Source organism: Apus apus, chromosome Z (genome assembly GCF_020740795.1).
Source record: "Apus apus isolate bApuApu2 chromosome Z, bApuApu2.pri.cur, whole genome shotgun sequence".
NCBI classification, from domain to species: Eukaryota; Metazoa; Chordata; class Aves; order Apodiformes; family Apodidae; genus Apus; species Apus apus.
Window position 1 is genome coordinate 9,514,581 of NC_067312.1, and position 24,379 is coordinate 9,538,959.

The 24,379-nt window shown below is 45.4% G+C and overlaps 2 protein-coding genes across 4 annotated transcripts; one reads left to right on the top strand and one right to left on the bottom strand.

The window, feature by feature from the left end:
* Positions 1–7,133: 7,133 nt before the first annotated feature.
* On the top strand, positions 7,134–16,165 carry NUDT2 (nudix hydrolase 2). Of its 3 annotated transcripts, XM_051642302.1 has the most exons (4): positions 7,134–7,203; positions 7,652–7,784; positions 8,191–8,348; positions 13,546–16,165. In XM_051642302.1, the coding sequence occupies exons 3-4, from the start codon at positions 8,216–8,218 to the stop codon at positions 13,857–13,859; spliced, it is 447 nt and encodes a 148-aa protein (XP_051498262.1). In that variant the 5' UTR covers positions 7,134–7,203; positions 7,652–7,784; positions 8,191–8,215; the 3' UTR covers positions 13,860–16,165. The 3 variants fall into 3 exon arrangements, with proteins under 3 accessions (XP_051498262.1, XP_051498260.1, XP_051498261.1); XM_051642300.1 differs by lacking the exon at positions 7,652–7,784; XM_051642301.1 differs by lacking the exon at positions 7,652–7,784 and having other exon boundaries at positions 7,134–7,165.
* A 1,102-nt stretch (positions 16,166–17,267) lies between these two features.
* Positions 17,268–22,203, bottom strand: LOC127395587 (uncharacterized). Its single transcript, XM_051642734.1, has 5 exons — positions 21,714–22,203; positions 19,028–19,168; positions 18,570–18,638; positions 17,930–18,020; positions 17,268–17,585 (listed from the first exon to the last, which is right to left on the bottom strand). Exons 1-5 carry the CDS (start codon positions 22,201–22,203, stop codon positions 17,378–17,380), a joined length of 999 nt encoding a protein of 332 aa, XP_051498694.1. The 3' UTR covers positions 17,268–17,377.
* Positions 22,204–24,379: the final 2,176 nt, after the last annotated feature.

The window sequence follows — 24,379 nt, forward strand, 5'->3', positions numbered from 1 at the left end:
CCCTTTGTATGTCATGAATCCTGTCAGTATTTCTAAGCGTCCTTCTCAGAATAACTAAAACATTCTGCAAAATCTGAAACACAGAATTTCTCTAATCTGTCTATGCTACTGGAACACCACACTTGCATTCTTGGGAAACCCAGAAAAGCAACATGCATCACTGAAAGGTATGCCCCAAAAGCCTCAACTTCTTCATGCAGGGCTCCCTAGCAATGCACTGTGCAGCTGTCTGTATTCACATGGATTGATATCTGCAGATATTTTTACTTGTTCCATAAAACTGAAAATGATAGCACTTCAAGTGTCTTTTGCCCACTGCCTTCTTATGTCTTTGTTTAGTCTAGGACATGACCAAATGCAGCTTCTACTCTTTCTTGAAGGTTACAGTAACATTCAGCAAAACCAAGTTATTTTAAGGTTTTACGCCAAAATTCAGGCTAAGTTCTTTGCCAGAATTTTCAAGCATCTCTAAAATAACTTCATATAAGAAGAGAAGGTCACTCCCAAATTTTATCCCATATAATTAAATTAACACATTATGTTGAAGTAACAATGACAAAACAATAAAGATTATATTAAAGTCTTGATTGTTTAAGATATTACAGAGGTCAAAAGTAACTTCAGGAACTTCAGGACTTTGTTAAGACAGAGTTATGTTTTTTAAAAAATGCCTATCCTACATAAGGTAGCTTAAAATATAAAACCAGTACAGGTCCTGAGCAACTGTCTGTAAGCACTGCCATGGGAAACTTCTTTTGTTTGATGATAGGAGCAGCTACAACACAAAGCCAAGACACCAGACTCAAAGTACTGAGAGTCTGTTAGAGAAGAAAACAATCCAGCGAAATTATTTTGTCTACTCTTACTCTGTATTCTAGATTACACCTACCTCTTTATACATGCTTAAGTTAAATACTAGAATGGCCAAAGACCAGTGTAAGAACTTACTCACTGTTAACCCCTGTTTGAATTATAACATTGAACACAAGAGGGGACAAAAAGGGGAAAAAAAATGCAGGCAATTCCCAAAACAAGAGCAGCAAACAAGGGGAGAGAACTAAGAATTTTTAAGTCAAGGTTCTAATTAAAAATGGAACAAAATATATTCAAATTGTCAGAAATTGCTGTACAGACAGGTTTCCATGATCTGGAGTAACAAGGGACAAGGATTCTCAAAATACAGAAAAACAAAGTAATATAGGTTCTGCAGAACACACAAGAGGATTGGTGCTGATACATGTAAGCAGCTCTGCATGGCTTATGGGATAAGGCTCTGTGACATGTGGAAGCAACTTAAATGGCTTCTTAATGAGAGATGGTCTGGGAAGTAACAGAACTGCTTCTGCTTCCCCAGATATAATAAATCTTACTGGATCTACATGGTTTCAGGAGATAACTCCGGTGTCTCTTCCTCCATGGAACAGTAATTTCACAACCTAGGAAAATCTAACATTGACTAATAAAGGAGTAACAAATGAATGAACCATGGAAAAAAAAAAAATAAGCAGTCATCATGGTGATGGGTTCTAGCACTGCTGATAACTTTAGAACTCAAGACCAGAAAACTTACTAAAATATTTGGTCTGGTTCATACATGAGAGAATTCAGGCGAAACTGCAGCTGTCAGTGAAACCCCCTCTGGCCTTTTAACCGGCAATGCTCGGGAAGAAAGGAATGCCTTTCTCCTCATTAAAAGAGTACTTCATTTCATCCAACACTGCAGAGTTCACTGTGTCTGAAGGCACTGTCTCTATAACAGACACATAATTCTTCAAAATAAATCGGCTTTGTAAAGATAACAACTCCTCCAATAAGAGGAGTACTGGTAGGTTTTCAAGAATCCTAATTTGTTAATGATGACGCCATCTTCTGGCAAAAAAAGACAAGTTTTACTTTTTTTTTTTTTCCACAATAAATAATAGCCAGCATTCCCACAGTTATTGTCAAGATCCAAGTTTGCTTGTTCACCTGAGAGAGCATTGTGTGTTGGGGCAGAAAAACGAATCATAGAATCATAGAACTATTCAGGTTGGAAAAGCCCCTTGGGATCACCGAGTCCAACCATCATCTCTACAAAGTTCTCCCCTAAACCACATCCACCAACACCACATCCAAGCGACCCTTAAACACATCCAGGGATGGTGACTCAACCACCTCCCCTGGGCAGACTATTCCAGTGTGTAACCACTCTCTCTGTGAACATTTTTTCCCTAATGTCCAGTCTAAACCTCTCCTGTTGCAGCTTGAAGCCATTCCCTCTGGTGCTGTAGCTAATGACCTGTGAAAAGAGACCAGCACCAACCTCTCTACAGTGACTTTTCAGGCAGTTGTAGAGACTGATGAGGTCTCCCTTCAGCCTCCTCTTCCTCAGACTAAACATTCCCAGCTCCTTCAAGTGTTCTTCACAAGATTTATTCTCTAGGCCCTTCACCAGCTTCGTTGCCCTCCTCTGTACTCGCCTCCAGCACCTCGATATCTCTCTTGAATTGAGGGGCCCAAAACTGGACACAATTCCAGGTGTGGCCTCACCAGTGCTGAGTACAGGGGGACAATCACCTCTCTACTTCTGCTGGTCACACTATTCCTGATACAAGCCAGGATGCCATTGGCTTTCTTGGCCACCTGGGCACACTGCTGGCTCATATTCAGCCACTTGTCAATTAGAACCCCCTGGTCCTTTTCTGCCAGACACTTTCCAGCCACACTTCCCCAAGCCTGGAGTCTTGCCTGGGGTTGTTGTGGCCCAAGTGCAGGACCCAGCACTTGGCCTTGTTGAAGCCCAGACCATTAACATGAGCACAATGATCCAATCTATCCAAGTCTCTCTGTAGAGCCTCCCTATCCTCACGCAGATCAACACTCCTGCCTAGCTTGGTGTCATCTGCAAACTCACTGATGATGCACTCTATGTCCTTATCAAGATCATCAATAAAGACGTTAAACAGAAATGGTCCCAACACTGAGCCCTGAGGAACACCACTTGTGACTGGCCCCAGCTGGATTTGACTCCACTGACCACCACTCTTTGGGCCCAAATGTCCAGCAATTGCATGATCCAACAGCTCGTGTGCTCATGCAGGCCATGAGCAGCCAGGTTTTTCATGAGAGTTCTATGGGGACTCCTTCCTCTTTCATATCAAAGCCCAGGTCTTATTACCTGCAAAGCTGTGGGTAGTTTCACTGAAAAAGATTGAGACAAAAGCCTAAGACTTCTTAAAATAATTGTATACAATATATTTTGAGAAAGAAGTGAGTCAGATTGAGAGTATAATTCTCCATGAGCACTGAGTTACAAAGTCAGATAGTTTCAGGCCTGTGAAAAACTTCACTTAATCTCTGTTACAACATCACTTGTAATTCTTCTGCTGTTCTGTGGTTGCTCTTCTCATTTTAGCTATCAGAAAGACTCAGCTTCACTTCAAAATTTTCACTATCCACTCACACAAGGAACCTGCTTTGCTATTGACAAAAAAATGCTGAAGCTGCTCAGTGGAACAGTGAAATCAACAAAGTCCAGAGCATCTTTACTAACACACAGGCAAGAAGAGAGGGAGAAACAGCTACTCATAGGATCACAGAATAATTTGGGTTGGAAAGGACATTAAATATCATCTAGTTCCACCCCCTCCTGCATGGGCAGGGACACCTCACACTAGACCAGGTTGCTCTGAGCCCTATCCAGCCTGGCCTGGGCAACCTGTGCCAGTGTCTCATCACCCACAGAGAAAAGAATTTCTTCCTAATGCCTAATCTAAATCTCCACACTTCCAGGTTTAATCCATTCCTGCTCACCCTATCACTCCCTGCCCTTGTAAAAAGCCCCTCCCCAGCTTTCCTGCAGCCCCTTCAGGCACTGGAAGGTGCTATGAGGTCTCCCTGGAGCCTTCTCTTCTCCAGGCTGAACAGCCCCAAGTCTCTCAGCCTGTTCCCATAGCAGAGCTGCTCCAGCCCTCTCATCATCTTCGTGGCCCTTCTCTGGACTTGATCCAGAAGCTCCATGTACTCCTTCTGTTGGGGGCTCCAGAACTGGACACAGCACTGCAGAGGGTGTCTCACAAGAGCAGAGCAAAGGGGAAGAATCCCCTCCCTCAACCTTCCCTTAATGGTGGCACACCTCACTGCTGGAGCATGTCTGACACCTGAACAAGGCACCAGTCAGCCTGTCATCTTTAGGTGGCAAACCTTAATGCTCTACAACATATTTCTTGTGCAAATGAGTTTCATCTTAAAAGATCTTAAAAGTCTGCCAGACGCTGGTAATGGGTAAGCACTTACTGTAAAAAAGAGTTAAAATTTTAAATGAAGGAACCAGCTCAAAACACAGAGTAAGATCACAGCTTGTCATCAAAGAACTCCTCCTGTTTCAGTAATAGAGCATTTTTAAAGGACATAAAGCTGGAGGAAAAAAAGGAAAGTCATCATAAATAGCAGAAACAAGTGGTTATATTTTACATATTCTGAAGGAAATTAACTTACCACAAAATCATGCTCTAGGAGCTGATCCTCCATTTTAAAATGCTTTTAATTAGCTCTCACACCGATCTGTTCACTCTCAATGTACTTTCAAAGTGGAGAAAAGGCTGACCTTCAGAAATGCTCACTGTCAGTCACTGTGTGTAAAATAAATCACATAAAATCCCTACACAGACTATTTTAAGAACATAGCAGCCTTAGACCACCATATCTTGATCCTCATTAACCTCTGATACACTAAAGATCTTAGTGCACCATTTACTTGAAGAACACTCACATGCCCTGTTGTCCCACTGTTGCTCACTCAGATTTACCTGACAATTTTAGATGACTCCCACTATCAAGACATGACACAAGCATCACCACATCCATATTTTAAACTACAGAAATCAAAAGTGAAGAAATCTTTTGTGACACTCCTATAAATGCAAGCTAACAAAACTACACATTTAATCGTGCAAATAATCTTAAAGTAGTAACTCTAAATCACAAACTCTGGTCTGATACATAATTTTATTAGGCAGAATTTCAAGGGCATCAGGTAAGTGTAGTAATTGTTAACCAGTGTACAAAACCTAAACAGCACCTTGTTTTCCTGCCTATGGCTTGGTATTATGCAAGCCATTTTACTTTACAAGTTTTAAAAAGCAAAAGTTAAGAACTTACAAATCTTGTAAGCACATGTAGCAGGTAGGTGTGTTTACTCTTCTGAACAGAACTGTAACAGTGTCCTGTGCTCATTACGTGTAACCACCTTACCCCAAATGAGGCTTTAGCACAGGCTCTGTCCATGCCGAAGTATTTGCTGCTTTTTGAGATACAGAAGCAGAGGACCAGAAAGAAACCTACCTGGCAATCATATGGTAGAGAAAAGGGAGACTAACTAACTCATGTTACCAGTCATCCGTCTTTATTTCCTACTTAACGGAACATTAAGCCCTCTTTAAACTGTGATACAAAGCCAAACCTGATTTAGCCCTCCAGAAGTACATGGCTGATTTGCTTTTCCAGAGCACCACACAACATGCTTTAATCACTCTGACCTCATTCCTTGGAAACCAGGGTATTCCTGGGAAGAAAGGGGGTCAGGGCGCAGTTGCACTTTATAATAGACACAAGTTCCATAATGAGAGGTAATCTGTGCTATGACACGAGTTCATCATGTTAGTTTAACGCAGTAGGCAGGGACCTAAGAAACAGTGTTTGATGCTGCAGCAGATCCCTCTGTAAGATCATGGGATTACACCACACAAATCCCTGCACGCACACAGACACAGACACACACAGACACACACACACACAGAGACACACACAGACACAGACACACAGACACACACACACACACTGTGGCACCAAACATTCAGCTGCCCATTAGAAGGGGTGCCGAAGCACCCCCTTTTAAAGCTACAAGGAGCACAGCCGAATACGAGCAACAGATAAAACCCTATCGTTCCAGCTTTGAAAAAGTAGTGAGAGAGGAGGAAATACTTCCACTGCGAACTGGCAACGGTTTTGCAGCTGGAGCATCACGCAGGTCTTCTGGCAGCAACGCTCCCACGTCCTTTGCTACTGGACATAACTGATCAACGCAGCAAAACGCTGGGATTTCCCCCCCCCAAGACAAGACCGCTTTGTCTTTCAACAGAGTATTCTTCAACCGGCAAGAGGCTGCTATTTTTTTATAATCACGGCTACACGCTAAGTATAGCCTGGTGACCTCAGCAGAAGAGACCCCATCCCACAGCTGGTCCCCGACAACTGCTGTGAAACAACAGCTGCGTGGAAACGGGAAGTGTCTCATATTCGACCGCAAGCCAGGAAAACAACCCGCGAGTTATCCTGGGATGCTGGTTATTTGAAAATTGTGCCTGAGCTTGTCCTGCCCGTAAGCCCTGCCAAATGGCTCTCGGCATTTATTTTATAGCTGTATCAAAAAAAAAAAACAGACCACCCCCCCCCCCCCCCCCCCCCCCCCCGGGGATGACACGCGCCCACCGGACTTCGCCACGCGGGGATGTCCAGCTCCCCTCGCTGCGTTTAGCCCCCCAGGCTGAGGAACTTTACAGCTTCAACCCTCGGAAGAAGGGGAGCAGGGCTGAGGGGCACCCCCCCACCCCCACCCCGCCGCGCGCGGGCTCCCCTCTCACTCTTCCCTGCGCTCTCCCACCTCCTCCTTCTTCTTCCCGAAAGAGGGGGCAGCCCAGCAGCCCGCAGGCAGAGGGAAGCCGCGGCACCCCCCCGGGGCGGGGGATACCCACGAAGTCCCCCGGGAGACCCCCCCCCCCCGTCCCCCCGCCCGGGGCCGGCACTCACCGGCGCGGCGCCGCCCGGCAGCAGCCGCTAGGCCGCGTCTCCATGGCGACCGCGCCTCTCCCGCTTCAAACGCCCGCGCGCGGCCGCGCGCCGCGCCGCCCCACCAATCCGGGCGAGGGGAGGGGGCGTGTCCCGGCAGGTGAGGAACCAATCCCAGCTCTGCTCGGGCCCGGAAGGGGGCGGAGCCGAGAGCGCGGCGGAAAATGGGAGGGGGGGGGGGGAGACGGGACGGGGAGGGGCGGAGCTACCGGCAGGGGCCGTTCCCCGCTGTGATTGGCTGGCGGTGCCGTCAGTCAGGCGCCGGGCCCCGCCCACCCCGGCCGGAAGCGGTGGAGCGGGGCCTGGGCCGGGCCTGGCGGGGCTTGGCGCCGGGAGCCGGGTGAGCCGGGAGCCGGACGGCGCCGCGGGGCTCGGGAGGTGTGTGTGGGGCTCGGTGCTGGGCGCTGGCAGCGCGGGACGGGGCGCGGCGCCCGTCCCGGGCCGTCCCGGCGGGAAGCGGGAGCTGTGCCGGGCGCTGCCGGGCTCCGCAGCGCGGGCTTCTCGTGTCTCCGGCCTCTTCCCGGGAAGGGCCCGTCGCGCTGCCCGCGCGGCCTGCGGGCTGCAGCTCTCGTCCCGTGAGAGGCGTGTGCCTTCCCCTTCGCGTGCGGCTCGTTGTCAGCGTGTGCGCCAGAGCGCTTCGTTTTGTATCACAGAGTGATGTCAAGCCTGGACAGCGGAGAGCCTGCCCTTTGGCAGGGGCACCTCCCGCCGGACCGGGTCGCTCCGAGCCCCATCCAACCTGGCAATGAACACTTCCAGCCACAGCTCTTTCATCTTGAAACTGTTCCCCCTCGTCCTTACGCCCGTGTAAAAATTCCCTCCCTAGCTTTCCTGTGGCCCCTTCAGACTGCTGAAAGGCTGCTGTATATTCTCAGCTCGGCCACTGGCATCTTGAGGACTTCCTGCTGCAGATCTGGCTTGGGCAGTTATTTCTCTGTCCCTCTTCCAGTAACACTGAGGTACTGTCTCTGTACAGAGCCTTTAGATGTTTGCAGTGGAAAAGCTTCAGTGTTAGCCACTGGATCTCCTTTTGCTCCATCAGTTGTTGTTTTTTTTTTCTCCCTGCAGTGTGGTTTGTAATATATCAGCAGCAAAGAAGTATCAGGCAGGTCATATTTCTTGCTGCTTGATAACTTTTTTTCTTTAAAGGTTTTATACAGGTTCCAGTTTTCTTGTTTTAATAGGAAGGGATGCATTTTTTTTAACAATTCAGAAATAGTTAATAGGGTGCAGTTTAATTGTGTGGTAACTGCAAAGGAATGGAGGACTTTAGCCCACACTGAAGTGTGTTTCCTATCTGAATATCACTCGTTTGTTTTACCTCCTTGTTCTTGTTCCTGCTTGATCCTCTCTGCTCTTCCACAGTTCTCCGTGCAGTTAACAGAGGGACATGGCTGTGAGAGCTTGTGGCTTGATCATCTACAGGAGGCTGCAGTCAGCACCAGCTTCTAAGGTCACTGACAACATTGAATACCTCCTCCTTCAGACATCCTATGGGACCCATCACTGGACCCCTCCCAAAGGTGATGTTTGTTCTCATAACACACTCCAGGGTCGTTTGCCTCAGGGTGGAGTGAGGTTACAGACTGAACTTGGGCTGAATGCTGCCCAGGTCAGCTCTGGGGGTCAGTTCATCAGGTGACAGTAGTTGCTGGCCGTGCTGTTTGTGCAGCAGAGAGGGGCCAAAATTCTTCACAGGTTGTGGCTGAAGAAACTGTTGCGCCTGACTGATGTGGGCTGTTGGGGGGAGGGTCACCCAATCCTGCTCCTCAGGTGTCTGGTGTTTCTGGCAGACATTGGGCAGACAACTGAAACTGGGCAGCTCAAAAAGTTTTTACCTTCTTGCTCAGCTCTGACCCTCTGCCAGGTCCTGCTGTTGCCAGTACCTGGTTGTTTGACCCACATGTAGTCAGCTGGGTCACAGTTTGCATTAGAAGACAGACTGAAACCTGTGATAATTTGCTTTAAAACATCTTTCTTAGAAGATGCGGAAGTTCCTTTAAGTTCAAGAGATCCTTGATGAAGAGCGTGTACCTAATGTGGCAGAGATGAGAGAAGTGACCTTGTCAGCCATCTTTGCCTAAGCCATCCTCACTCATCAGTGAGGTCCAAAGGAGAAGACAAGCCTACTGGCCCAGGACATAAAGCACCACCTTCTCTATAAATGCAAATGGCAGAGACAGTGTTTGGTATAGCCATAGCCACAACCCTGGAAAACCATAGCACAGAAATACTTCAGGTTCCCTGTAAGTCTCCTTAAATGCTGGGTTTTACCCTCTGAGATTTCTTCCTACTAGTTTTTACTTCTGCTCTTAAAGCAGAGTGCAGGAGCACTTTGTAGACAGGACTTTGCACATTGGGAAAAAAGCTTGTAACAGTGTCAACTGTGCTCTCCTGTTAAGGGAAAGGACTTTCCAAATCTCCGCCTTTGTCCACTTCATCAAAAGCCTAAGGGAGTAGTAGAGTTTGCTACCTACTGGAAAGCTAAACAACATCTGCTTGGACATGATTGGTTGTTGCAAGAGGAATGACCCATGTGGAAATGTTCACTGGGAACACAGTGATTCTGGACAAGAGATTAAAATGACTCCTGGGGATTTCAGCAGGAGTATATCTCACACACTCAACATCAGAATTATCAAATACTTTGGGTTGAGAGAGAGCTTTAAAAGTCATCTAGTCCAGCCTCCCAGCAATGAGCAGGGACATCTTCAAGTAGGTTGGGTTGCTTAGAGCCCTGTGAAACCTGACCTTGAATGTTTCCAGGGATGGAAACATCTAGCACCTGTCTGGGCAGCCTGTGCCAGTGTTTCACCATCCTTGTGGTAGAATCACAGAATGGTTTGGGTTGGAAGGGACTTTAAAGATCATCTAGTTCCAACCCCCTGCATGGGCAGGGACACCTCCCACTACACCAGGCTGCTCCAATCCGCATCCAGCCTGGCCTTGAACACTTCTGGTGTTAGGGCAGTCACAACTCCTCTGGGCAACCTGTGCCAGTGTCTCACTACCCTCACAGGAAAGAATTTCTTCCTAATATCTCATCTAAATCTACCCTCTTCCAGTCAGAAACTGCTCTCCCTCATCCTGTCACTCCATGCCCTTAGAAAAATTCCCTCCCCAGCTTTCATGTAGCCCCTTCATATACAGGAAGTCTGTTAGGAGATCTCCCTGGAGCCTCTGCCAGGCTGAACATCCTCAACTCTCTCAACCTGTCTCCATAGCAAAGATGCTCCAGCCCTCTGATTATCTTCGTGGTCCTCCTCTGGACTTGGTCCAACAGCTTCATGTCCTCCTTGTGTTGGGGACTCCAGAACTGGATACAGTACTCTAGGTGAGCTCTCAGAAGAGCAGAGTAGAAGGGGAGAATCCCCTCCCTCAACCTGCTGGCCACACTTCTTTTGATGCAGCCCAGGACACGATGGCCTTCTGGGATGCAGGTGCACATTGCTGGCTCATGGTGAGCTTCTTGTCCACCATCACCCCCAAGTCTTTTTCCTCATGGCTGGTCTTAATCCATTCTCCACCCAACCTGTACTTGTGCTTGGGATTGCCCAGACCCAGGTGCAGGACCTTGCACTTGGTCTTGTTGAACTTAATGAAGTTGGCCTGGGCACTCCTCTCAGGTCTGCCAAGGTCCCTCTGGATGGCCTCCCTTCCCTCCAGCATGTCATCCACACCACATGGCTTGGTGTCTTCTGCAAAGTGGCTGAGGGTGCACTCGGTTCCATTGTCCATGTCACTCACAATGACTCTTCTTCAGGTGGGGTCTCACTAGACCAGAGTAGAGGGACAGAATCACCTCCCTCAACATATTTTTTAAGTTTTTATAAATAAAAATCTGCATTCAAAAGCCACAACCTGATGGCAACCTTTAATAGTAGCTTGGCACAGTTTAGGGAGCAATTAGTGAAGGGGAGTTAATATGTTATATTCTCTGTGATATGAGTGGTGTTCAAAAGCAGTCTCAGGTCATGTGATGCAATAGCACAACATGTATATTGTGTTGACATAGATTTAATGAGGCAAGAGCCAGAATGAAAAGTTGTAGTCACTTCTCCAAGGGCGCACCAAAGGCAAGTTTCAGTTACAGCTGTACATTGGTATTTGAAAAGTTAGCTAAGCAGCTGCAAGCCTGATACGTTTAAACTGGCCTTCCTTGGATCCCCCCCATGAGCTTCATCAGCATCATCTCTGCTCCTAGAGCTGAGACCTGGCACTAGCCAAAGGGATGTGGAGTTCATTTTCCTCCTCAGCTTGTTGGAGCTGCATTAGTGCAGGAGTCTGGAAGCTGTGTTGTGGGGTGCTGCCATCAGCCCTTTTTCCTCTCAGTAGGTCGAGTGTAGTGCAAAAAGTTGGAAACTTACTGAAATTAAACTTGAGGTTGTCACCAGCAGGGTGAGGTGATTGCCTTTTTCTCTGCTGGAGAGCAGGAGGTTGCACTGCTATCCTTTGAGTTGAAACTCAGTCTTAGCCCTTCAGCCTTATTACTACCTCAGGTCATGGCACATTTGGTGACTACAGATCATGACTATCATAAAAAATAGTGGCTACTTACTGTTCATGGATGTTCTGTGGGTATTTGCTGTGGCTACTGTAAAACTAATCCAGCTGTGCAAGGCCAAGAAGATTCTGTTTCTCAAGTATTCATAGAAGTCCCAGCTATGGAAGCACTTTGTCAAAAAGGAGGAGACAGCCTGGCTTACAGTGCTGAGATTCAGGGGGAAGATGTTTTTAATTAAGCCTCAGTGTATTTGATCTTAAATATCAGTCTTCAAATGCAACATCAGATGCTGTTTTCAGCACAGTAGCCATTTGAAATGGAGGGATTTTTAACATCTGAGGTGATGTCATGTTGTTGTAAGAGATGGTTAAGCTCCTGAGATGCAGACAGAGAGGTAACTGAGATCTCTTGAGAAAACAAAGTGAGCTTTGCACATACCCCGGTTCTAGTACTAAAGGGTGGCTTTTATGTTCATGGGACCTGAGGAAATATTAGTCTTTGTGATTAAATTCTGGCTATTTGCAGCCAGCTACATAGAAAAAAGAGTGACACCAGGGGCAAAATAAAGCTTAACTTTTTTTTTTCCCCTTCTTGAAACCTCCCAGCTCCTGATATGTTGCTTTTTTGAGATCTTGCTTGGCTTGTTCTATTTATGTTCTGGACTGGAGCTTTCATGAGAAAACCAAATCTAACCTTTCTCAACAGAAGTTCAAACAGCTGGGGATGTGTTATATTTATCCGTTGTTTGTGATGGCACCTCTCATTCCAAGCAACGTAAAATAAATGATGTGTCGTAGAAGAACTTGGGCAGATGGTGAAAGGACTGGCTTTTAGGCTTACTGCATTTCAGAGGGGAATATGGGAGGTAAATAAAAATACCCCCAACTGCCTACCTGAAACTCACCTTTTAGAAATGGCATTTCTTGGTGCCTGGTCCAATTGTTTCTGGGCTGTTGATACAATTTAAGAATTTTGCAGAATTGAGCCTTAGCTTCTGTGGCAGGGAAGGATTGAGAGAGGACTAAGACTCTTTCACAAAATTGCCGTGGTTGGAAAAGACCTCTGAGATCACAGAGTCCAACCATCAACACAAAAAAAACCAACCAACCAAACATAACCAACACAAAAAACACCCACAAAACCCCCCACCTTTGGCCACTAGAGTGTGCCCTGAAGTACCAAATCTACATGGCTTTTGAACACCTCCAGGGATGGTGACTCAAGCAGCTCGGTGGGCAGGCTGTTGTAGTGCCTGACCACTCTTTCGGTATAGACGCTCTTCCTAATATCCAATCTAAAGCTCCCCTGCCGCAGGTTCAGGCCATTTCCTCTGGTCCTGTTGCTGTTTACTTGGGAGAAGAGGCCAGCAGCCACCTCTCTGCAACCTCCTTACTTTGTCTTACTGAATAAAGAGACTAAAAATAAATTCCCAAATGAAAGTCAGTAAATCCTTTATTGCTGACTACCTTTTCACCTTTTGAAATAAATGCTCTAGCCTACCCTTCACATCTTGCATTCAACTAGTTTCCAGAGCAAAACCAGCCAATCCTGCATTATCTCAGTAAAAACTGTCCACCTGGATCTTTGTCCAGTTAACATTTCCTTGACCTGGAGTTCAACCCTTTTTACAAAGTAAGCTCAGGCTTTGATGGCAGTAATTGTACTTTCACCCCAACACAACCTTCAGGCCCAAAGGAGAAGATAAGCAGTCTTTACCCCAATTACTTGTTATTGTGTGGTTGTTAAAAAAAGATCTTGCAGGTGAGCAGTGACCCCTCTAGCTGGATAAAGGAAAATGTTTGAGTTGCTCAGTCCTCAATACAATCTGAGGAGCAACGTCTTGGAAACATTCAGAGTCAGGTTAGGTAGGGCTCTGAGCACCCTTATCTAGTTGAAGATGACCAGGCTCATTCCAGGGGGTTGGATCAGGTGATCTTTGGAGGTCCCTTCTAACCCAAATTATTCTGTGGTTATGGGAGCAGAGTGCTGCAGAAGAGAAGAACTGGGAAGAAAAGACATCTATGTTGACAGGACACTGGGAGGTTCAGAAGTTGTGGTATAAACATGATCCTAAAAGCCATGAGGCAAAGACAAATCAAGACATGAGAGTTGGAAAAGCAGTCTCTTTCCTCCAATTTACATTTCATCCATATAATCTACTGTGTACTCTCGTCTCATTTCCTTCTCATAGACTTACTTTGTCACCTTCTTGACAGGCCATGTGGACCCAGGAGAGGATGACCTGCAAACAGCCTTCCGGGAAACCCAGGAAGAGGCTGGTCTTCAAGCCAGTCAGCTCACCCTCATAGAGGGCTACAGGAAAGAACTGCACTATCCTGTCCGTGGGAAACCTAAGACTGTCATCTACTGGCTGGCAGAAATTAAGGACTGTAACACAGAAATCAAGCTCTCAGAGGAGCACCAAGCTTTCCAGTGGCTGAAGCTGGAGGATGCTTGCAAATTTGCAGAATATGAAGACATGCAAGCTACACTGAAGGAAGTGCATCAGTTTCTCAGCTCCAAAGAATAAATGATTTTGTGAAGGATAGGGGGAATTTTTGAAGAAGCAATTCAAATCATGAAGTAGTAGTTCTGTTCCCAGCTTCTCCGCTGATTATTGCTGTGATTATTTGTCAAATCATTTCAGATATTGTTTGTTTGTATTGTGAATTTATGTGCATCACTGATGTACTGCAATGAAAACATTTTCCATCCAGAGAGTCTTAGTGAACAGTTGAGGTAGGGTATTTAAATGGTAAACTTGAAGTTCTTCTTTTGCCTCTTTCTTCTCACTCTTTAATAAACACCTTGGCCATCCATTGTCTGGGGGCCTTGGAAAGGGAAATCTCTCTGCCTAATACAGCATTTTCTGCAGGTAATGTGCAATCTTGTGTCCCTTTGAGAGCAGCTGTGTTTCTGTGGCTGCAGCCTGCCCCTGTGCATGAGCAGCGGGGCCGTGTGCACTGTTGGTGCTGTGCTATAGATACTCAGGCTGGATGGTTGCAGCATCCTGTGGTGGTACCAGAGAGGTTGCCCTGCCTCACCTTTCCTTTGGACCTCTCTTTTGTCGTTGACGGTGGTGGGAGCAGAGATTGTCAGCACTCTCATGTTCCGTTGCTCATAATGGTTCATAAGCTTTTGGATGTTTCAGTACATAAATACCAGAAAAGCATGATGGCATTGTTAACATTTTTAGGTGAGGAATGAGGTTTTCTGAATCCCAGGGAGCTCTGGGGGGGAGAAAGTGTCTCTTCTTCCCTGTGTCTTCTGTAGCCTTTGCTGCTTAGGCACTTGGACTTTGCAGAGCAAAGACATATATGAGAAAGTGGATTGTTCTTCCACTTTGTCTTACTCCTTGCTGCAGGAGTGAAACAAGGGTGATCAGCACCACATCAGACCTGGAGGAGACCTGCCATCCCAGAGATGCAGCGTAACTGGGCTGAGAAATACGGGCTGCAGTTTAGTATTAGTTACTTATCCTTTGGTGCAGCAGACATTAATAATGTTTGTACAACTGTGTCTTGCTCACCACTCTCTTATCTTCCTGCTTTATAGAAGCCTGTTTTGTGTATGTATATATACACACACAGACAAAAAGGAATGCACTAAAAAGGGGCTTTTAATATGTGTATGTATGCACACAAACAATTTCAGGGCACCGCTTTGCAGTCAGGTTTTATTTGGATTATGAGCCCTGTTTAAAAGCATTGCATTCAGCTGATGGCAGATCACTTTCAGTGTTTCTCAGCAGAGGGAAAGTGTCTCCCACTGTCCCCTGGTCCAGACCCAAGGCAGAATTGGCTATTTTGGAGTCTTTCTGGTGGAGATTTGGCTGATGTGCTTCTTAAGACCTCTAATGATGAACACTCACACCTTCAGCTCCTCTGTCCACACCTTGGAAAATTTGGTGTCTAGTATCTAATGTAGGTAAACCGGTTAGAAATAACTAAAAGATAACAAGCAGTGGAAGAAAGGGAGAGAAAACAGCTAAAAGCCTGTGCAGCTTCACAGTCTTATTTTTTCATTATTGTTTGAGCTACCATTTAATCAGTGCTATGTGTGTAAACAACAGTGTTACTCCCTTTGTGTTTATGAGCAAGATTAGTATATTAAGTAGGAGTTACAGAGAGTCATTAACAAGTCATCTCTGCCCGTTCAGCGATAATGAACACGAGCACTTGCTGCTTCGGAAAGCACAACATTGGCTGAACTCCAAGTAAGTGTTTGTGTTTTAATGGCACTGCACACATTGTGGTCCTAAAGTGTGTCAAGGTTTTGGAGGGTAGCAAGTGCTGTGCTCTGTAAGGGGATGTGCTCCTTGGACAACATCTCAAAGGCAGGCCTATTCATTGTGGTAAGAAAAGGTAGAAGGGATGTTAACTGTGGTAATTGGTGAGGCACTCTGAGTGCATTTATGTACAGAATGTATTCCCACGGATTTTTTTGTGTAAAGTGATGCATACGCGTTTGGAAACTTGGCCCAAAAGTCCACGGACTTGTTTTAAATTGGAAACATTGGAAGTCAGAATTTAATTCGGGCTGTGTTGTTAGTGTTCACTGTTGATTGGTGAGGAAAGAGTTCTTCCCTGGCCCATCTCAAGTAGTAAAATATTTTCCCAAAGAGCATGTGGGAAACTCTCCAGTAAATAATTATAGAATAATCTGTCTGGGGAAGACTTTTTTTTCCAGACTCTATGATTTTTATGCCCCTAACCAATAAGATTTGTATTTTGTTTTTGAGACCAGCTAAGTTCTTGGTTGTAGTAGTATCTCAAGGAGTTAACTTTTTACCAGGTTGTAGATCTATGTTTGAAAATAAAAATCAGAGAATTAAAATTCCCTAGAGACCCTTGTTTCTGCCTTAGGTTAAAAAAATTAAGCTAGAGAAGTCCAAGCACCACTGAAATAGCACAACAACTTAGTTTAAGTAAAGCAAAACATGTTGTTTTAAGTGTGAGTAAGAGACACACTCGGATATGGTTTCCCCTCCTCTACTGAACAAACACAGCAGTGCAGCTCAGTCTTGTAATTTCCTGGATCATACAGAAGGAAAGCATAAACATGAATATTAGGAAAGCACTAGGACGTTGCAAGTTTCACTGAGTAAAAATCAGGATTGAGAGCGATGGGTCACAGGTAATTACACTCATACAGAAAATGTAAAGGCTGAAAACAGTGCCTAACTCCTTTCTAGAAAAAACAACCCATATTGTTGCTCTGGATGAGAGCACTGTATCTGTTCATTCACTGTTCCACATGCAATCAGAGACTGAAGCTGGTGTAAAAAGGTAAGGTAATGTGATATCCCCAACAATGACATTACTTGTCATTCTACATAAACAAAGACAATGTATGATCTAATAAGGTCTAATATGTTCTAAATACAGAAATATTTTTAGAGGTACATGCTCTCTAAGCAGGACTCTTGCAGTGGTGCAGAGAGGATGATGGAATACTGGCTTTTAGGTTAGAAAAATGACTTGCTGTTACTTAATTGATAACTTAGTGGGAGGAATAATTTGGCAGGTATCTGGAGGAGACTCTTTAGAGTCCTGAAGACTGTGCTTATTAGTTATGTTCTCACATTGACAAAGCAACTGAGGGCCTTCTGTGCTGGTGGCACCTAGTTTTGTCTTTAAAAGGATTTAGGAATCATCAGGACATCTGTTTTTTCACCTTTCACCTTGTCTCCAAGGATTTACTTTCTCAGTAACTGCTCAGTAGCTCCAGAATTTCAGGGCAATGGACAGTTGCAGCTGGCAAGAATCTTGGCTTCATGTAGCTAAATTGGGGGTTTATTAGGGTTAAATCAGCTCTGGAAGAGCTAAGCAGCAGTGTGCCTATACAAACCAAACAGTCTGCTCTGCTTGCTTCAACCTCATGCTGTGCAAGGAGATTGTTTTGAAGTGTTAAAAACAAACCAAAGCCAAGCAGTGCTTCTACAACTCCCTGTCGGAACAGCAAGCCAGGGAGGAGATGGGGTATGGTGGCCCTCTTCCTGCTGGGAAGAGTGACACAGCATGGAACAACAGCTCCATTATTTCAGTGCTAGTCCATTTGATAGTTTGCATTATCAAAAAGATGAGTGACAGTCCCATCTTTCCACTCAATGAGGATCTCCCCGTGCCTCAAGGAAGGGGAGCGAGATGGTGGAAGGTACGTCTGGGGACCTCTTCGTAAGGGAGGTGGCTCCCGTAAGTCAGCTCTGCTGTTGCTGGCTGGGGAGCTCTTCAGAGCAGAGAGGATTTTCTTCTTCCTAGGAGGAGGGAGAAGAGGGTATGTGACTCTATCTGCCTGTCTCTTGGTTGCTTGGTTGCTTCTCCATGGATCAGCAACTGTAGTACCCAAATTCCCTAAACCTTCAGGAATGGTGGCGAAGTATGAGGGGGAGAAAGCTGTGTTTGGTTGGGACACTGAGTGGGAGGGAGAAACAGGGTGACAGAGAGGAGAAATCAGTAAGGGTGACATAGATGAGCAGAGCCATCTGCCCAGAGACAGATGCTTCAGGTGTGGGATTGGGAAGGGTGCCAAGATAAAGACTTTTGTTTTGAGATGCCAGATGGGGAAGTGGCAAACGGAATGGACTTTAATCTCACTTACTTGTTGTAATGAACGTTGAGTGTCAGTATTATTAATCCCAGTATGAAGGCCAGGGGGCTGAGGACCAGCATGGCTGTCTTCCAGTTGGTACCTGAAAGGACATTATAGAAAACATTAACGTATTTGCTCTACCTACTCCTCTTCTTGTGCAACAGCCATGAGAGCCACAAAAATCCCCATCTGTTATGTCACTGAAGACTAGCAGATAAAAGGAAAAGGGTTTTTTTCCCATGAGATCAACACCTTACAGCTGCTTTACACTGCACAGCATCCCTCTATCAAAAACTGCTAAAAAAAGGTTTTCTTTCTTGCTAGGAAGACAATAACTATTCATGCCTCCCTGTTCTGCAGCTCTCTGGTATGAAGTTAGGGGGAAGGCACCAGTGCTAGTGGGTATCCATTTCTCGTGGTGAGCTGGGATAAAGCCTTTGCATGTTTTTACTCACTTTTATACTCCAGGCCCAGGGAAATTTGTTTAATCATTAAAAGGAATTTTTCTGATAGATACTTTGGTGCCCTTGTTCCCTACTGAGCATCCTCAGTGGGGCCCAGGGGAGTATAGCTGCACTGATGGGAAGATTAGGGGCACTGATGAACCTTCATCCACCTGGTCTCTTCCACTTCTGATCCCAGGACCTACCTGCAAGCCTGGCCCCAGCATTTTTCCCTCGATTTCCATGGTGCTTTTTAGAGTGATTCTGGGACACATCTGAGGGGAGAAGCAGAGAGACTCAGATTAGCATCTTCCGCTGTTGGACTGGAGGAAGCTCCAGCTTCCTCCTGGGGCTGCACCTTCGTTTGTGCTGTCAAGGAAAAGAGAACTTTCTTCTTTCTCAGCATTCCCTAGCCATAGGTATTTTTTGCTCCTGGAACATCTGATGGATGTGCTTCCAGGTTAAAACTATGGACTTATCACTGAACTACTTACCAAGGTTGTGTGAGAACAAAGCCTTGAACAACTCAGTGATAGACATGGAAGTTCTTCAGAAGTACTTGGGTACTTATCACCACTGAAAATACTTGAGTGATCTTTAGATGCTGACTACACTTTCCTTCCTGTTATTCTCACATACACATTCAGAAAAGAAAAGTGCTCACCCTTGTTTGCTGGGAGATATGCCTGTCTGGTCTTCGCTGGAGACACCGTGCTGTTAAATTTGTGAGCCAGAGGTGGGTCAGTCAAGCCCACAGAAGATTCTCTGTCCATAGCACCAATCTTTGATGTATCAGTGGTTTTAGCTTGGAAGGAAATAAAGCAAAGATGTGTGTGATTATAACTTACTTTTTGAGAAGGAACCTGGATATACTCAGTGCTTGCCCAGGGAAGGGAACCCAGCTTTGCCATGTTAGTCCTCTAGCCTGCACAGAAAGGAGGACATGGTGCAACAGTGATCACCTCCTCCTCTGTACCAGAGGCCTTCACTCCTCATAGATTTTAAAGATGAAAGGAATCCACTGCCAAAGCAGAGCTGATTTTCTGATCGTAAATAAGGTCATAGTTCTAAAAAGTATGAGTGCAACACCAGCTGTTAAAGGATGAGTTGTGAGGAAATGGCAAGCAGAGCTGTAGTTAATCATCACAGCTATTAACAACACAGCAGATGAAGAAATGGTGGTAAATGTCTCAAGGCTCAACAGCATCCTTTGCTTTGCTAGTTTTACTACAGAAGTAGGGTATGTGGGGTAGCAATTACTGCAAGAGGTTAAGTTGTGGAAAATCTTGTGGCAGCAATAGTCACCCCTCCCCTGCACTGATGTATGTGGCAAGACCAAGATACATCTGCCAGGTTCCTTGCTGCTTATCCTGACCTCATCCCTTCCTGTGGCATGAACATTCACAGATATTGAGCAAACAACCTGCTTCTGAAGCAAAATTTGTCTGTCTATGGTCAGCTGAAACTTGGATAAGAAAGACCTTAACAAACACATAGGGCTTTGATGTTATTAATGGGTCATCAGAGGTTCCCTCCAGTAGATGCTGGTCCATGGAGTTGATAGGAAGATTATCAGTGTGCAGAAGACACAGTAACTGACTGGCACAATCTGGTTCAAAGCCTGCTCTGTGATTATCCTTGCAGCCTTATTTGGGGAGCCTAGCTTCGAGGTAGCCATGAGCTGCCAGGAACATTGCCTTGGGGAATGCAAATGCCCTTTTCACATGCCTTTTTCCCATATCTTACATGTTCCACGAATTTCCTAGCCTATATTTAACTAGCTTATTATTGTATCTAATTTGCATTGGTGGTATTTACCTTCACATTAAATGAACACTTAACATCTGTGACTACTGCTATGTGATAATTACGTGTTAACCATCTAGCTGGCTTCTTAAAAACACAGGTAAAAATGCTATCTTATCTGCACATGACAGCCAAAAAAGCTACTGTGTCTCCTCTTATTGCAAATTAGATATAGCCCCTTTGTGTCAGAAGGTTATACTCATAATCCATTTGTTTATGCCAATCAGATTAATCACGTTTTCTCTTTATTTGTTTATGCAAAGCTGAAAATCTCATTGAGGCTGTCAAGCCTTAAGGTAGGGAATAGCTTCACCTAAGGGAAATAATTTCCCCTGAGGAAACTTGGGAACCTCATCACCTGCAGAGGGGACAAGCACTGAAAAGTCATTATGAGCACCAGCTCTTTTCTGGTCCCTGGAGTGGAAGAAGGGAGAGGAGGAGAGGATGGAGGAAGGAATTTAGTGTGATTTTCAGGTTTCAGTTCTGTGAAGAAGCTTCACAAATGAAATCCTGAAACCACCTTCCTTCTCTTAAGGGAGTAAATGAAAGAGAGAAGCAGACCTGACCATGAATTGTCAGTGGTCAGTCAGCAATGAGCTTCACTGGCCATCTGACAAATGATGACAGTCACATCTTGGCATGATGACCAGGCCTTTGTCATTAGCCTGGTGTCCAACACCTAAAACTATGACAGGACCAGGGTTTCTGCCATTTTTGTGTCCGGTCTCGGCAGAGGGCAGTGAACACTCAGGGAGTCAGAGATTCAATTATTTCTAGCAGAGGCCAGGGCCTTAAAGCTGGTAATATAAAACTGAATTTTTATGATCCTTTGATGTAATCTTTTGGCTGTTCATGCATTGGGAGGGCAGCACTTTAACTGCCTCCCAGCACTTGCTGTGTTCATGAGTCTCTTTAAGGTTACATCAGGCACCAGGAGCAAGGTTCGCTTTTGAGGATCATGAAAACATGAGATGAAGGTTAGAACCATGGTTTCATTAGTGGCAGGAGCACTGTTGGGGTCTGACAGGAGGTAACTGTGACATGTTGCTTAGAAACTGAAGCAACGATTTCTCATTTCAAATATAGCAGCTCCTTAAAAATTAATGAAAGTATGAAAGAGGCTTTCAGCTGCCTCCAGTTTTCTTGTTACCAAAAAAAAAAAGTGACATCACAAAGTACCAAAAGCACCTTCAAAAATTCAAACATCTGATTTTATGAGACTTCTTTAGTTGCTTTGTACTTGGGATGCTCAAGCAATTCCAACCATTCTTAGCTCTGGGCACTGATTCAGATGAACTTTCCAAAATACTTGACTTTTGCCTTTCATGAGAAAGGCAGCTGCAGTTTAGAGACCTGATCCTGTAAGTTGGTAGGTCCTTTCTGGAAAAGACTGAACAGCAACTACTGGAAGCCAGATGGGGCCAAAGTGACCATGAATTAGAATGATGGATGCAAGCCTGACGTTAGGTGGCTTGGATGACACCTAAGGTTAGATGTTATCTGGTGCTAAATCTACCTCATCTTACTTTCATAGATCCACACACTTGTGTCTGCAGCTCCTTGCGTTGGTCCACTAGGCCTTGGAGCTGCTGTCCAGCCAGCAGCACAGACAGTTTCATCCGCTAAAGTCTTCCACCTGCTTAATTTGTCCTTCTCCCTTGAGACAAAGACCTTATGGTCTCCTTCCTTGGTGCTGAGGTGGAAACCCAAGCTCTGCAGGGTCAAGTGTCCCTTCTTGCTGCACGTCCATGCTTGGCGTTCCCAGTCCCCACAGGGCTCTAGCTTGACCAGAGCGAACTCCCGTGTCTTGTGGGCTGTCAAGCACTGCTTTGTTTGAAGGCTGATGATGGTCCTGGTGGTGGGCTCCCAGCTCCACTGCTGTGTCGGGGAGCGTGCCTTGCAGTTGCTCAGGCTGATGCTGTTGGTCTCGTGGTGGGAAATACGGATGCACTTTTCCAGCCGGCTGTTCCTTATGAGGAAGCCTTGTCCCTCTGCTACTGCAGTACAATTAGAGCACGGTTTAGTACTGTGCATGTCTGAAGCAAACCTGTCTTCTGAGCTCCAGACATTGTAAATGCCCCAGGGAAGGGGAGATGCAACCCACCAGTCCTTTCCTGGATGGGCATGCCTAGAGAAACCATTCTCCAGCTTTCTAATCCCCCAGAATGACATTACTTTGGGTATGCAAATAGCCAGGAACAATACCAGAGAAAAACAACAAAGACATAAGAAACTCGTGTAACTAGTGGGGAAAAACTCACCATCCTCAAAATGTTGTACTGTTATGAAATATCAACTTATATATATTTAATTCAATATTTCAGCTGCTTTAAATAGGTACCCGTCCTTCCCTTCCTCCAAAATAACTGGATGGTTTGGGGTTTTTTTGTCCATCTCTATGTGGATCAAATCTTATGGAAAAGCAACTGAAACCCCTAAATTCCCCAGGTCCTATTCATCTGGGGCCAATTAGGCCACCTTGGGCTACTGTTTCCATCAAGTGGCTTCTGGTGATACTATGGCAATACTGGATTAAACCATGCGCCATCAAAAGTCTGGGAGTACTTGACTGACCCAGCTCATCTAAGTATTGAATCAAACTTGGATTTACCTCACCTGACACTGGTCTGTGCTCCCCAGACATGAAGGTGTCATCTTTAAGGATCTCTTTGTGAGAGAGAGACATTACAGCTGGCCCACAACAGACACACAGTTTTAAGCAACTTCCATGATTGTTTGTTGCTTTTAATAGCAATGGGTCCCAACGTAGCTGGATGGATATCATCCTGTTAGCTGGACAGTTGCTCCCATTTTCAGTACAAAATCACCAGGTGTGGCCTGAGAACATTCTGAGCAAAATGTTAAATGCTAAACCATCTGTCACTGACGTGGATGTACCTCCTGCTGTGTATTTTATGTCTGAGGGATAGAAATAAAAGTTTCAAGTTTCTGCACATCCTGGGAAATATTTAAATTACAATTAACATGTAGTAACTCCCAGCTTTTGCAGTGGCTTTTCTTTTGCCTCTTTTCCCCAAGAATCAGTTATAAAAGCCCCATCAACTTACAGTATTGAGCACAGAGAGTAAGAGGAGAATGAAGAGTGATGTTAGACAAGAACACTGATGTTTATCTAAACAGCAGTTTCTGCAGCTTCCCCTCCCAAAGCAAAGAACAATACTTTTCCCTGGCAGTGAGTATTTGGCTCAGTACCTGTAAAAACTAATGACAGTGTAAACAGAAGCTGATACACAATACCAAGTGTATGGACAATAGCTTAAAAGAGCTCTTACGTCTTCTCTCAGGAAATTCTAGGGGTCTGCTAGATTAATAGTGCCTGGGGGTTGTTACATCAGAAACAGCTCAGGGCTTTCTGCTCAGCCTGCATGGGGAGAGGCAGCCAGAAACCACAGCGCAGCTCCTGCCCTGGCTCTGAGATGAGGATGGATGTGTCCACACTGGGATATTAAGTTTCATGGACCTATGATAGCCACTGATCCAGGCAATTCCTGCCAAGCCCATGTGCCTAAATGGAGATGAAATTTTGGGGAGATCTGTGGACAGCCTGTAAGTCCTGTCCTCTTTACCCTTTATTGTGGGCTGGATGGAGGAAAGGTCTTTGATGAACCTTGGGCGTGAGTTTCTGCCAGCTTCCAAAGGCAGGAGAAATGTCTCATATATAATCTTCTATAAGATGTAGCAAATGCAAAGGGATTAATACAATATCCCCATCATGTTTTTTATAGGATCTGGAATCACAGAATCACAGAATGGTTAAGGTTGAAAGGGACCTTAAAGATCATCAGGTTCCAACCTCCCTGCTATGAGAGCAGGGACACATCACGCCAGACCAGGCTGCACAAGCCTCATCCAACCTGGCCTTAAACAATGCCAGGGAGGGGGCTTCCACAGCCTCCCTGGGCATCCTATTCCAGCCCCTTACTACCCTTGTGGTGAAGAATGTCTAACCTAAATCTTCCCCCTTAGTTTAAAATCATTACCCCTAATTCTATCACTATCTTCTCTGATTAAAAGCCCCTCCTCAAGGCCTCTTTCAAGTACTGGAAGGCCACTATAAGGTCTCCCCGGAGCCTTCTCTAGGCTGAACAGCCCCAACTCTCTCAGCCTGTCTTCATAGCAAAAGTGCTCCAGCCTTCTGATCATCTTCATGGCCCTTCTCTGGATCCTATCCAACAGAAAGATACACTTA

What these genes read in the sequence shown, in the direction of transcription:
- NUDT2 (XM_051642302.1), top strand. Translation starts at nt 8,216, where the DNA reads ATGGCTGTGAGAGCTTGTGGCTTGATCATCTACAGGAGGCTGCAGTCA. An exon ending in TCACTGGACCCCTCCCAAAG is followed by an intron (nt 8,349 to 13,545) that starts GTGATGTTTGTT and finishes CCTTCTTGACAG; the next exon opens with GCCATGTGGACCCAGGAGAG.
- LOC127395587 (XM_051642734.1), bottom strand. Translation starts at nt 22,203, where the DNA reads ATGCACAGTACTAAACCGTGCTCTAATTGTACTGCAGTAGCAGAGGGA. An exon ending in GCAAGGAGCTGCAGACACAA is followed by an intron (nt 19,169 to 21,713) that starts GTGTGTGGATCT and finishes TTTCCTTCCAAG; the next exon opens with CTAAAACCACTGATACATCA. An exon ending in TGCTGGGGCCAGGCTTGCAG is followed by an intron (nt 18,021 to 18,569) that starts GTAGGTCCTGGG and finishes ATGTCCTTTCAG; the next exon opens with GTACCAACTGGAAGACAGCC.